This window comes from Miscanthus floridulus, chromosome 1 (assembly GCF_019320115.1).
Source record: "Miscanthus floridulus cultivar M001 chromosome 1, ASM1932011v1, whole genome shotgun sequence".
Classification (NCBI taxonomy): Eukaryota; Viridiplantae; Streptophyta; class Magnoliopsida; order Poales; family Poaceae; genus Miscanthus; species Miscanthus floridulus.
Genome location: NC_089580.1, coordinates 7,651,849 through 7,666,582, shown reverse-complemented (window position 1 = coordinate 7,666,582; position 14,734 = coordinate 7,651,849). Strand labels below are relative to the sequence as shown.

General features: G+C 49.6%; 1 protein-coding gene across 1 annotated transcript; it reads left to right on the top strand.

Moving 5' to 3' along the window:
* The first annotated feature begins 1,226 nt into the window (after window positions 1-1,226).
* On the top strand, window positions 1,227-6,420 carry LOC136472040 (BTB/POZ domain-containing protein At1g30440-like). The gene is made up of 4 exons (XM_066469779.1): window positions 1,227-1,691; window positions 3,559-3,628; window positions 4,218-5,411; window positions 5,599-6,420. The coding sequence occupies exons 1-4, from the start codon at window positions 1,633-1,635 to the stop codon at window positions 6,166-6,168; spliced, it is 1,893 nt and encodes a 630-aa protein (XP_066325876.1). The 5' UTR covers window positions 1,227-1,632; the 3' UTR covers window positions 6,169-6,420.
* The last annotated feature ends 8,314 nt before the right edge of the window (window positions 6,421-14,734 follow it).

Here is a 14,734-nt window from a genome sequence, read left to right as displayed (position 1 = left end):
CCGACGACGACGCCGACCGCCACCGTGGCTGCTGCAGGCGCCACCACCTCCAGCACCACCACCAGCCGCCGCCCTCGCCGCGGCCGCACGCGTCCTCCGAGCCCGCATCCGTCGAGGAGCGCCGCCGCCTCCTGCTTCAGCGCCTCGGCCTCGGCACCGACCCGCCGCCGCCCCATCCACCCCCAGCGCCGGCGAGCTGCGCCGTGCGGGTGGCCTCCAACCCCGGCCTCGTCGCGCGCCGCAGGACCCTTTTGGGTTCGCTGTTGAAGAAAAGAGATTTTAGGTGGCTGACTTGGTGACTGTGGGTGACCCAGTTTGTAGAATAGGTCTTGTGTTTAGGTTTGGATTGTTGGAGACAGTCTAATAATGTGGAAAAAGAAAGGAGTAGGAGTACAGTGTAGAGGGTACTGACGTAAAAGGGCAAAATCCGGGACAAGGAGCACTTTCCAGCTCCCTTGTCCACAACGGAGCCTTTTTGAAATCGAAGGAAAAGAAGAAACAATCCGACAACGGGACAGTCGAAGCGGTGGGCAATCCTGTAAAATCCACACGGTTAAACAAAAGCGACTGCGAATCTCTGTGCGCGCGGCCCCAGATTTCCAGAACTTTTAATGCGCCTCAATTACTCCACCCTCCCTCCCCACTGCAGTTCTGCAGTGAGCCCACGCCACGCCCGCCCATGCACCCCCGCTCCCAAGTCCCAAATCCCAACCACGCGCACGGCGCGCGCGCATCTCATCTGCCGTTTCCCGTTTGCGTAAAATAAAAGTGTCCGTTTTCTTCTCTTCTATTCCGTCCAGAGGGGATTTGTAGCGTTGTTCAGGCTGTTCGGCGAAATTGGTTTATAAGTCAGGACTGATTTGGCGTGAAAGAAAAACACTGTTTAAACCGTTATAAGCCGAGCGAATAAGCAGAAACTTATTATCTCCCGTTTCTTCTTCTTCCGTGCATGCCGTCGTTTTGCACACCATTACACTTTGCCGCTTTATGGCAGGAGCAGCCTGTTGACCTGACCGGCTACTGACCGATCAGCCTCAGCTTTGAGGACGGGCGGCGTTGTCTTCTTCCCCAATCCCCCCGCAGGCCAGGCCTCTAGCTGCTTCGCCATTTTGCTTGCAGAGGATTTGTCTGCAGCTTATAATCATGGCTTCCTCTGTGTCCCTTGACTGAGAGTTCCGGTTCTCCTCCCCCCGCTTGGCTGGCACACTCGCCGCTGTCTTCTTTGGCCCCCAACCCCCAAACAAATCCTCCCCCACATGTATGTAGAACCTGCCACCTGCCGCGCCTGCTGCTACCCCCACTCCACTCTCCCCACCCTCCTCCTCACACGCCTCTGTGCTGTGACCACCCCGGCATTAACTGGGTGGTTTCCTGGGCTGGGTGTGGTTGGATTAGGTCGCTTTTGCTGCTGTCTGTGCTGCCCGAAAGCAGGATTGCAACGCTCACCTCCCCCCTCCTTTCGGGCAGAGAGAGCTCGGGGCCGGGGAGCACACCCATGGCGTGACTGACCTCCGGAGTTAGCGAGCGGTGGTCGGGTGTTGCGCGCGCGGGCGAGGTCCCCTGCGTGCTCTGCTCCGCCGCGACTCTCCTTGCTTACGTCGACCAGCAGGACCTGCTCTCCGCCCGCCCGCCATGGCGTCCGTCAAGCTCGGCTCCAAACCTGACGCCTTCAAGCGGCAAGGCCAGGCATGGTAAGTTCTCCTCTCTCTCCTTTTTTCTTCCCCTTCCTCCAGCGCTTTCCTTATCATCATCTTCCCGAGTTTCCTTGGGGTTGGGTGTCCCTTTCTCCCTCCATGGTTGCCTGGGCGGATTAACTGGGCCTCTGTTGCCCTCCTGCTCCCTCCGCTCTCCTCCTACCTGCTGATGCCTCGGAATTCGGGAGGTTCCGGGTGGGTTCATGTTCCTGCTCAAATTGGTGCGCATTTTGCACGGCGGCCCTGTCCCGAAAATGCCACAGGTCAACTGGTTTGGCCCGTACTGCACGACGCCTTCGCCGCGCTCCTCCGGGGAGGCATTTGTTGCATCCTGAACCTACCTTGACGAGGGGCATTCTCATGCCTCGCAACGCTGTCGCCCTCTGTTCAGTCTTCTCTAGGAGTAGTTCTGTGTGCATCCCGAGTTCTCTCTGGTGTCGTATTACCGGCCTTCATTTTTTTCTACTAAATTATTAGGCTTGCTTGTCTTGTTCCCACTCTTCTTCTGCTCGCCCAAGCTCTGGGAGCAATGGGCATTTCTTTTGTTCAAATTGGTGGTTGCAATTGGCAGTAGGGTACAAGTGGGTCTCTTTGGATAGGTGCACTGGGATCCGAGTCCTTGAGATTCAGTTCAAAATTCGAACTATCAACACAAATAGGAGTACGAAATATTCCCAGAGCATCCTCCTTGTCCAACCGGGCCCTTTAAGTGTCTGTTAGAATTCAGAATTCAAAGCTTGCCTGCCTTGTGGGCTCCTGCAGCTATGCATTTGTTTCATTGCTTTTGTTGTAATGTACATGTCTAGTAATGTCCGACTGAAAAATGTTCGATTGGCAGCTGTTTTATCTACATGTCTAGTGTCTTGTTATGAGCAGCATTTGTTATTATTCTTTACAAGCACAAGAAAATGGGATTCATATATTTCGTGGTTAACGGTTAGGTACCCTGCATGAGTGCCTTATTGCGCATACTAAATGCATTTAAGCGTGGTGGGTGCAGTTGATCACATGTTATATCGACAGAAATTCTAGTTAATTAGAGTTGACTGCTTCATCCAATAGTTTATGGGGCGGGTCTCATGGATCCACATCACATTAGCGCGTGTTTAGTTGGTGCCCAACTTCCAAAAAGTTGCTACAGTACCTGTCACATCGAATGTTTGCGGCCCGTGCATGGAGCATTAAATGTAGACGAAAAGAAAAACTAATTGCACAGTTTGGTGGGAAATTGCGAGACGAACGTTTTGAGCCTAATTAGTCCATGTTTGAACACTATTTGCCAAATAAAAACGAACGTGCTACAGTAGCCCTAAAATCCAAATTCCTACAACTAAACAAGGGCTTAGTTGGCAGTGAGATACTTCTGTTCCTAATAATGGAGGCTGATGTAACAGTTATGGAATTATTTAGACATGAGCACATTGATTTGTTTTCGTTGGACAAGTCAAAATTTCTAACTCATCATTCTCCTTCCAGCTGATTGCTCATAATTATATCGATGTTCCTGTGCTTAGAGGGATCTCCGTGATTTTGTTCTTGTGGTAGTATACATCAACGAAAAAATATGTTTTTTTATCTTAACTTTTGTTTGGTATATTGTGTGGCTTTTTGTGAGAAATATATATTGCAAAAATCCCTCTATATATTTACACCTGACTCTGCAATAAATAAGATATTATTCCCTCGAATTGATTGTAGGCAGGAATAGGATGTACAACTTATTTGAAATTGACATTAACCCGGTGGGCACAGAACGTTGTTTGTGACCACAAGGAACCTCATCAAAGATATCATTCGGATCTTCTTACTGAATAGTACAAATTTATCTAAACTTTCACTTTTCTTCTGCTTGTGAACATTGTAGGTTCTGCACAACAGGACTTCCTAGCGATGTCACCGTTGAGGTTGGGGATATGTCTTTCCACCTTCACAAGGTATTGTGCTTTTTTCGGTGGATGCCTATAAGCCATTAAGTATGCCCTTCATGTTAATGAGTCCTAGATTTGAAACTCTTTATATCTTTATTTGTTGGAGTAAAAAAACTGTCAACTTACTGGGAAGTGGAAAAGTATTCAAAGTGTATCCGAGACGACTAGAATTTATGTAACACGTGAAAGTTATCCATCCAAATCCAATAGGAAGTTAGGAACAAATAAACAGTTCCTTGATTTTAATAAAACTCTTTTCATATTATTCTTGATTCCTGTGTTTTCCTGTGGTATGCAAGAAAGAAGGAAAAAATGGTTGCTAGCTTGCCCCTGTCTACCAAATGCTCTCTGTCCAAATCCTGATGCAACAATAAACAGTCCCTTGATTTGAATGAAACTCTCATCATACTATGTTTGACTTAGTGTTTTCTGTGTAAAGCTTCTTCTACTGGCATTGATGAAAGAATATGAAAATGGTTATAACCTTTTATCTCTGTCCCAATACTTTTTTTGTCACTTGATTGCCATGTGTGCCTTTAATTAACCTTTCTATATGTTGATTGTTTTCTCCCTAACAACGACTATCTCATTGCAGTTCCCTTTACTTTCAAAAAGTGCCTTTCTCGAACGGTCGATTGAAGAAAATTCAGACCAAGAAGAATGCATCATCAAACTAAATGACATTCCTGGGGGTACCAAGTCATTTGAGCTAGTTGCAAGGTTCTGCTATGGTGTGAAAATAGAGCTTTCTCCTGCAAATGTTGTCTACTTACGATGTGCCTCAGAGCATCTAGAAATGACTGAAGAAGTAGCTGAGGAAAATCTGATTGCCCAGTCAGAAATGTTCCTCAACCAAGTGGTTCTCCGTAACTGGAAAGATTCCCTGACAGCATTGGAGACATGTGATGACCTACTCCCCCATGCTGAAGACCTCCAGATTGTGAAGAGATGTATCGAGTCGTTAGCATCAAAAGCTACTACTGATCCAAACCTCTTTGGATGGCCGATAAGGGAACATGGCATGATGCAAAGCCCAGGTGGCAGTGTACTGTGGAATGGGATCAGCACAGGTGCAAGGCCCAGAAACTTCAATTCAGACTGGTGGTATGGTGATGCTTCATCATTGAGTTTTCCCATGTACAAGAGGTTAATCTCGACCATGGAGTCTCGAGGCATCCGACCTGAAATAATTGCTGGTTCCTTGACCTACTATGCCAAGAAGTACCTTCCAGGACTCAATAGGCGTCATAGTCATAGCATGGGCACAGTGGCTCCTACGGCCACTCTATCTGAGGTTGAACAGAAAAACTTACTTGAGGAGATCGACAGGCTATTGCCCGTTCACAAGGGTGTAGCATCAACAAAAGTTCTGCTAGGACTCCTTCGCACAGCCATGATTCTGAAAGCCAGCCCCACGTGCATCTCTAACTTGGAGAAACGGATTGGCATGCAACTAGACCAGGCCACTTTGGAGGATCTACTGTTGCCAAATTTCTCCTACACAATGGAAACTCTGTACAATGTGGAGTGTGTGCACAGGATTCTTGATCATTTCTTGGCAATGGACCAGGCAAATGGCGGCGAGTCCCCATGCTTGGATGATGTTATGGCATCCCCATCGTTGGCACCGATCACAAGTGTTGCCAAGCTAATTGACGGCTATCTTGCAGAAATTGCACCAGATATCAATTTGAAGCCTCCTAAGTTCCAAGCTCTGGCATCTGCTATCCCTGAATATGCCCGGCCACTGGATGATGGACTTTATCGTGCCATTGATATATACTTGAAGGTACATTCTATAGCGTACTGTATTTCACAAGTTGCTTTTGCAGTGCTGTAGTCTTAATATGCCTCATCGTAAAATGAACATTGGACAGAGTACCACAGAAATGTCTGCATGCCTAGTCTACAAAAATACTGTATATCTTTGCAGGCTTGGAAGTGTTTATTAACGTCACATCTTCCCTTGTTGGCAGGCTCATTCCTGGCTATCAGAAGCTGAAAGGGAGCAGCTCTGCCGGCTGTTGGACTGCCAGAAGCTCTCCCTGGAAGCATGCACTCACGCTGCCCAGAACGAGAGGCTGCCACTGCGCGTAGTAGTGCAAGTCCTCTTCTTCGAGCAGCTCCAGCTGAGAACCTCGATCGCAGGGTGCCTTCTGGTCTCCGACAACCTCGAAGGCTCCAGGCCTCTGCGGAGCGGCATCGTGACGTCTGGTGAGGTCGGGGGCTGGGTCTCGGCTGTCCGAGAGAACCAGGTCCTGAAGGTCGGCATGGACAACATGCGGATGCGGCTGGCCGAGCTGGAGAAGGAGTGCTCGAGCATGCGGCAGGAGATCGAGAAGCTGGGCGGCCGTGCGGGCAAGGGCAGCGGTGGCGGGTGGGCCTCCCTCGTCGTGCCCCGGCGGCTCGGCCTGAAGGTGAGGTCACAGATGTGCAGGGCCCAGGAGGGCTCCGTCAGTGAGCAGCAGAGGAACATGAGCGCCAAGCTCGACAAGCTGCAGGCCAAGGTGTCGAAGCAGAAGAAGCAGCTGGCCGCGGATGCCTGAAGTTGAGGCCCTGGAGACTCCGGCTTCATGGCCTGACCTTGTAATTTGAGCCCGGTGTTAATCGCTTTTGTTGCCTGTGTAGCTGTTACTCTGTTAGGCTAAACGTCTGAGTGCAGTGTGTCAGTTCGTTCTTAAACCGTGGATGGTACTCCGTACCAGGTAGAGTGGCTGAATGGGAGTGTTGTAGTAGCTAAGAACGAGAACCTGATGTGATCAGTTGATAGTTGTGACGTGAGGAAAATGTCGCTTACTTAGTTACGTACTTGGCAACTGTGTGTGATCTTTGACATGTCCGTTGGCAGCAGCTGCTTGCTGTCTGATCTGCTGCCTAGGACTATGAGTGGGGCTCGTGGTGGAAATGGAAGACGGCGCTATCACCGGTGATCGTCTTCTGGATGTGCTTCAGGAGGACGTTGACGCTCAGGGGCTTCCCGTGCTCGAACTCGGGCGGTTGCTCCCCGCGCGCTCCGGCACGAAGACGAAGAAACTCCAGTAGTTCACGTAGGCGGGTGGTGTTCCTGAGGAAGCGTCTGGTCAGTGCCTACAGCCGTGGCAGCAGCAGCCGGGCGTTCCATCTTGTGCCTCAGCCGGCGGCGCGGTACTAGCACTACAGCAGTGTGAGGTGTGAACTGGAGAAAGGGAGCTAACGGCACTGCGGCAAATTCAGCTGGTTGTTTTTGACGTGTGGGGCTAGTGTCCGTCCCTCTCTGCCTCTCTGGTTTGAAAACAGGAGGTGCAAGTGGGCATGGAAATTAGAGCTTACGAAGTCTCTGGTTTGACTAGAAGCGCCGTCAAACTGCAGAGAGAAGAATCTTTGACGTCCGCGCGCCTGGAACCGAGCCTGTACTGAAAATATACAGAGGAAAGGCCCGCACCGCTGCTCTCTATTTCATCCTCAATCCCTCCGTTTGCTACAGGGCATCTCCAAACCTAGCGTAGTGGGAGACGAACGCTATCCCGTCCACCACACCAGCAACGCTCCTCTCGCGCCATTGCTGTGAAGTGTCCGGCGAGCTCCCCGACGGCATCCTGGAGAAGCCGGTGGTCTCCCTCAAATCCGAGGGCATTGGGGAGAGAGGGGAGTGCAGGAGCGGGTCAGCAAAGGTGGGCAACAAGCCTCATCCACCCCGTCGTCGATCCAAGTTTGGAGCTGTGAAACGGCGGCAGAGAGAGTTGAGGCAGGCGCGGACGGACTCGGAGGAGAGCTCTACGGCGCGTTCGGCGATTCGCCATCAACGGAGAAGGTAGTCCTGTACATCAGTCAGCACCCTGTAGATCTGGAGGCGCTCGGCGGCTGTCGCCGCTGCGACCCTGCCGCGGTGGCTTCCCCGGCCTCGCCGCGGTCGCCCCGCCGTCCCGTTGTGAGCTGCCGCACTCCTCGCTGCAAGCAGCCGCGCGTGCCCTGCCGGACCTGCCTCCGTTGCGCAGCCGCTACAATGGCCCCCCGGCCTGCCGCCGCACTCGCAACGCGGTGCCGCCGGCGGCCAACCTCCGGGTGCTCGCTTAGCCGCGCTGGCCGCCTAGCTCCGCCGCCGCGCTCGCCCTGCTGCCCGCCGCTGCACTCGCCACGCAGCCCCGCTGCCGGCCACCTTCGCCGCCACGCTCGGTCCCAGCACCGCTGCCGCGCTGGCCGCCCGGCTCCGTCACCACACTTGGCTCCCGGCACCGCTGTCGCTCTGCCCCCAGCTCAGTTGCTCTCGGCTGTTTCAGCAGTAGCTAGTTTCTTGAAATAGCTAGTTGAATAAATTTGGATCTTCCCGTTGTTATACAATTCAGTAACTTCAGTTGGTCTACGGCTTTCTGAACATATGGATAGATAGACAATTTTTAGAATCATCCTGCAGCACACCTGTCATATGGATAGATAGACATTTCTTAGAATATGCTTCTACTTGAATATACATTTCAGTAACCAAATTCGTTTGATTCACTAATTCACTACATTGTGCATAGGATTACAAGCCGGTACAATAACAGGAGGGGTTCCTACCCTGAGAGAAGTTTCATTCGACAAAGATCAATGGCAAAAATTTCAAGATTCATAGAAAGTTAAACACAACTGCTCATATCCAAAGGTCATGCGAAGCTACCGCTTCAAGTATCATGGATGGATGCTTCCCACGCCCTGTGAACATGCCTTTATATGCTGAGGGGCAATTGCGCCACTTCCAGTGCATACAATCAATGCTTCCCAATATTCCCGGAAATCCACATTCCTCTCCAATTTTCAGCAGCCTTGTTACATCTTCTGCGTTCGGAGCACGTAGGTAGTACTCCCCGAATACAGAAATGATAGCCCGACAAAAATGGTGCAGAGCCTTACGAGCAGTTGACTCACCAATGCGGACGTACTCATCAACAGCATCAGCAGGTAGACCATATGCCAGAATGCGAATAGCAGCAACTGCCTTTTGCAAACCAGTGAGCCCAAGACGGCCAATGGCATCCTCCTTTTGCTTGAAGTACGAGTCTGCAGCTTCAATGGCTTCGACAAGCCGCTCAAACACATGGGCGCGCATTCGAAACCTGCACATAAAGATAAGGTCTCTCAATGTGGTGCAAATATATGAATAATGTAATCCGTGACTAGCAGATTCTACAAACACACCGTCGACCGAACTGGAACGCTGAGTAAACAGGATTGAGACCAAAGTAGTCAGCACGGATCCTCGCATCCCCGTAAGCATGATCCCTCTGTCGTATCTGCTTTGGTGGAGCATCCGAGCGACGGATACGACGAGAGGATCCAACATTCTCGAGCTCCAATAATTGCACTGCCTCCAAGTACTCATCGTCATCAATCAAATGAAAATCATCTTCGTCCTCCTCTTCGTGCATCACCCATGTCCTACACATGGAAGAACCAAAATAGCCTGCCATGGCCATGAAAACAGGAAGTCGCCAGGTGGCACAGGGTCTGTCAGCATAGGAGAACAGGGAGAGGACCGCTGGGGGTGGACACTACAGAGTATCCATGGAGTGGACGGAACAGGCGACGAACCCTAGCAGGCGGCCATGCCGAGATCAAATCTGGCTACTTGGGCTGCTAGATGGGGCAGATGAGAGCTCAGACGGATGCTTCTAGGCCATGGCCAGTCGTTGCTACAAGGAATCGAAGAGCTGCTCACCGGACAGGACGGAGACGGCGGCGCACTCGACCTCCATGGCGGCGGCGGCAACTTCCGTTGGTAGTTTATTTGGAGACTGCTATACCGGGCGAGTGAGAGCAGCGCTGGTCCACTACTGATCTGTAAAGGCATCCTGACTTGTGGGCCATAGTGCTTTTACAGGTCCATTTAGCACTTGGGCGGTGCGGACAGTCAGCATCGTGTTGCTTGAAGCAAGCAGCGAAGCAGGCATTCTGGACAGGTCAAGTCAAGTGGATTCTATTGAAGCTAACAGTGAATCAAACAAACTGTTCAAGTGTGTGGAAGCCACTCCCAAATCCTTGTGCCTCTCTCTCCACTCTACTACTCCCGAGCAGTTTATGAACCAGTCAGCTGATATTTTCACTGGCTTAGGGTCCTTTCCCGTTGTCCGTTTCGATCTTTATCAGTTGTTACATGTTGTCGTTCAAATCTTTATCAGTCCATACATATTGTGATGGTCACTGAGGGGATGTCTTGATCTTGATATCTCCACTTCTCTTCTTTTGTCCATGGTGAATGTGACATGATTTGGAGGCTGCAACCAGACAATGGCAGCGGACACATATACACCAACAATAAACATCATTTGCTCTTCTGGATTCTTGCTTTCCCTGCTGTCAGAAACCGATGAGCACGTACTCGTACATAGCCATATATGGTTCATGCGCATACATTCATTCCTAAGAGAGAGAGAGAGAGAGAGAGAGAGAGAGAGAGAGAGAGAGAGAGAGAGAGAGATCTTCTCAGCTCATATATATATATATATATATATATATATATATATATATATATATATATATATATATATATATCTTCTCAGCTCCTGCATACGTTCATAGCGTACTCCGACGGCAGACATGGACGCATGCAGATGCCGCGGTTGATCAGCCACGTTCATTTTTGTCCTCACCTCACACGATGCGCCGGCTGCCATCTGGCATCTGCGCGTGGGGTTGTGTTGTGTACTCTGGCGAAGAATCGATCCAAAAGTATGGTGTGAAACCCACGACGCAGAATGGTTCAAGGACCCAATCCAAGATTCCAAGGCGCGTCACCTGAAGATTCCAAATTCAGGAAGGCCATTTCTGCTGTCACTCGCCTCGTGAAAGCAGTCGGTCGGAGCCACTCCGTGTCCTTTACCTTTTACGTTTATAAATAAACAACTTGTTGACGTCTTACATATGTATACCAAATTAAATACAGTGCTTGTATATTGCAAGATAAAAATTGGTGGAGTACTTGAGAAGTAAAACTCAGGATTGGCTTGCCGCTGGTTACACATTTGTGAATACTTCAATTTTAATTTTAGGAACCACCTGTCGATTATATTCGGTAGAGGCATGTCATGATTTTATCAATCTCAATATGGGGTGGTTTAGTCTTATACTGTTGTATTTACCAAAGTAGTGCGCAGCAGTTTTTTTAATAATGGAACAAGGTTCCAGACTCTAGCATTCGGAACCGCGCGCAACAGTTTATCTCAATGTATTATCGAGTTGAAAATTTATGGTTTTCAAATTCATCGCTGATTTTTACAGAAAACGGATTCAATAATAAGCTACAATTAAAGAGAAGAAGCCACGCCTTTTAAAATAAAAAAGAAAGAAAGAAAGAAGAAGCAACCAGCATGACGGCCGGCCATGCTAGGCATGAACACGCATATGAGGTCACATCACATTGCTACCCGGCCAGTATGTAACTATGGAGTCAACGCCAATTGTATATAGCCCGTGTTTAGTTGCCAGGCCAAATTCCAAAAAAGTGCTACAGTATCCATCACATCGAATCTTGCGATACGTGCATGGAGCATTAAATGTAGGCGAAAAAAAACTAATTGCACAGTTTGGTTGGAAATCGCGAGACGAACGTTTTGAGCCTAATTAGACCATGATTGAACACTAATTACTAAATAAAAACGAAAGTGTTACAGTAGCCCAAAATACAAAATTCACGCAACTAAACACCCTCATAGTCGTGCTCTAAAACAATTAGCGGTTTCATATGATGAAATCATGCACATGTGTGCCGCACGCAAGTGCTAGGCCGGCCAGCTAAGCCCAAATTTCTGACCAATCAGTCAGCGTGAGCGATCCCGTGCGTTCCCATGTTAGAGGCGTTGACTTCCACCTCAGCTCAAGTTTGGATCCGCTGGCATGATAACCGCAATTCCGCAAAGTCACTCTACCTGTTTTTTTTTTCGCGACCGGGAAATATAGCCCGTTTATCATTAGGAAGAGGAGAATTACACGATGCAGCTACGAGAGAACCCTCGCAGCACAGATTACAAACCACGAAGGTAGTGGTGAGTGACCTGTGATACAACTTAAAAGAGCATGAAAAAAGGAGAAAAGAAGAAGCGACTGCCCTCAAAATCCAGAACCTACAAACTGGGCCTATAAAAAAAATACAACAATGTAATGGTTGTCTACAAACAAGACAATGCCACGGTGGCAAACTGTCCACCCCAAGCAGCAACGGCGGCAAAGCATCCGCCAACGAAGACCACGACGGCCAAGCATCCGCCAAAACGCCCACTGCAGCAAAGCATCCGCAGGGAGAACAACCATGACACACTCGGCAGCAAAGCATCTGCCAAAGCGGAGGCCAACGACAACGGCGGCAAAGCATCCGCCAGAAGAACGATAGCGGCAAAGCATCCGCTATGAGAGCCAGACAACGGCGGCGAGGTCAATTACTGTAGGAGAAACCATTGCAAGTAGAACATAGGCGCATACTGGCACAGAGAGGAAACTCCACCACGAGCCGACAACACGGAAGGAGGCACTGATGTCGGCGAGCACAAGGGGCGAGCCAAAGGGATTCTTCAGTGACGTCTTCAGGAAGGGGGGTGACGCCCAAGGTGATCACCGTGGACACCAACGCCACTAGCCTTACAGCATGTAAGGCGGGGCTTGAGTGAGAATCCGTGGCCATCGGCAGGAAACATGGAGTTCAACAACGACGCCTCCAAGGAGGTATGTGGCACCCAAGTCGTCACCATCGTCCGCTCGGCCAGAGCCGAGCTGAGTTTTCGCCCAAAACTCCACGCATCAAAGGATGGCCAGGGCCGCAGACTGGCCGCCGGCCACCGAGGGCTCGAGCCAACCGCCAAATTATACAATAAATAGTGAAGAATAAGGAATCCAGCTCTAAATGCATGAGATAAGGCTATACAAATACTGTACAAATTATACAATAAATATACGTACTGGAGCAGAAAGAATATACGTGCCCTCTAGCTGTGCTGATGCATGTGTCCGAGGGATCACGACATCGCGCCGTGGGTTTGACTTGATGATCGTGCCATTTTATTTCTGATGGCGTGTGCTTCGGACGTTGATTGTACTGGAAATAACATTGCGAAGTTCCTTATTCTATCTACCAAAAATGATATGTAAATGCCCACCCTCTCCTTCTAGTTGGCCACCGGCCTCCTTCGTTATAAAGATGATCGTGAGACCATCAATCTAGCACCACCGGTACCAACCACGTTAAGTCTTTATAACTTCCTGGCCATTGCAAGATAAAAAACCGATGAGCTAGGTACATAAAGATGCAAACGAGGAACATGACCATCCCCACCAATCGCATGAACCCTACAAAGGCCGGGTTGGATTTTTAGATAGGCATTTGCACTAGAATTCTCTAAAAAAACAAGATATGATGATGAATTCATGAAGACGATGCCATATAGCTCATGTGACACAATTTATTTTCTCTAAACCCTAACTACTATGACTTGACTGGATGAAGGAGGGTCCCTGCTACTCCTCACCATCTAGGGCTTCGGCAATAGGGGAAGTGAAAGCCCTAGTTTAATTTTGGATAATTGATGAAACATATAGACTATTCCTTGAGCTAAGTGTGTAGACAAGAGAGGATGGTCCAAAGCCAAGTGGTGGAGCTAGATGATGGTCATGGTGATGATGGTGACCAATCTTGAAGATCAAGTGCTCCAACTTGGAAAAGAAGAAAGAGAAAAACAAAAACCAAGTGTTGATCAAGGCAAAGGTATCAAATAGGTTTTTATTTTGGCACTCAAGACACCATAGAGGGTGTGAGTGTATTTAGGATCGATAGCCGTACTATAAAGAGGGGAAATCTTTGGCTAAGCGGCTAATGCCCCTAGGTGAAGTTATTCATGCATATGTATTTAGGGACCTAGTGTGCTAACAATTGACCCTTGAAAATATGCTAACACACGCGCACAAGTGGTGATACACTTTGGTGTTGGCACATGAAAGCAAGGGTGAAGTGAAAAGGAAGAGAAGGGGTCACTCACAGGTGACCGGACGCTGGTCTCGGCTTGACTGGACACGTCTGGTGCTTGACCCTAGGTGGCGCAACACTTAGCCGAGAGGGCCAAGTTGGGACCGGACGCAGGACCGAACTCAGGCGCAGAGTTCTGTCATGCGCAGCAGAGAGGGCGTTGCTCAAGTGGTTGATCGGACACAGGTGGCGACGCGCGACCGGACGCTGGTTGAACACTATTCATGCATCCGGTCACATCTGTGTGGTGCGCGCAAAGTTATGCAGAGAGGACCGGACGCATCGGTGAGTCCGGTCATGCGAGGCAGGATGCGTCCGGTCACCCAAAAACCTCTCTGTGTAGTTTCTAGACTCGACCTGACACCATGTGTTGGTGGGTCCGATCATTCTAGCGCCGAGTCCGGTCACGTTTTAACTGCGTGAGTGAACGTTAAGGGACCGTTGGAGATGAACGGGCGAGGTTAAACGTGGTGCCACGCAGCGGCCATCGGTCGACCAGACACTGGCGACCGAATGCTAGGGTGCGTCTAGTCAGTGAGTCTGGTCGTGCCTGTGTAGCCTAACGGCTCTCTGAGCCTTAGGGGCTCTATAAATAGAAGGGGTACGCCTTGGGCTCACCCTGTTGCACATTTTCATCAGTGATACATCCTTGTGAGCCTAAGCAAACACCCAACTCATCTCCACCATTGATTCATCATCAAAGTGAGATTGTGAGTGATTCCTATTGCATTTGCTTGAGTGATTGCATCTAGTGACACTTGGGGATCATTGTGGCTGTGGATTTCTTGTTACTCTTGGTATTTGCCGACACCTGGATGGCTTGAAGCAGCGGAGGAGCATTAACACGAGTTGGTGATTGTTCGTGGCCATCTCTCGGTGATTGTGAGGGGTCTTGTACCTTCTCCGACGGAGAGCCAAAAGGTAACTTTAGTGGATTGTGCGTGTCATTGAGCTACATCACTTGTGGGTAGGTTCTTGCGGTGCCCAAGTGTTGGTCTAGGTGTGTGATACCTATTAGCCGTTGAACCACCAAGTGTTGGTTGACACAACGGGGACTAGTGTGCCGGCAAGCACGTGAACCTCGGAAGAAAAATGGATTGTCTCTTGTGAATTGGATTTCTTGATGAGGACATTACTTCTTCAGAGGT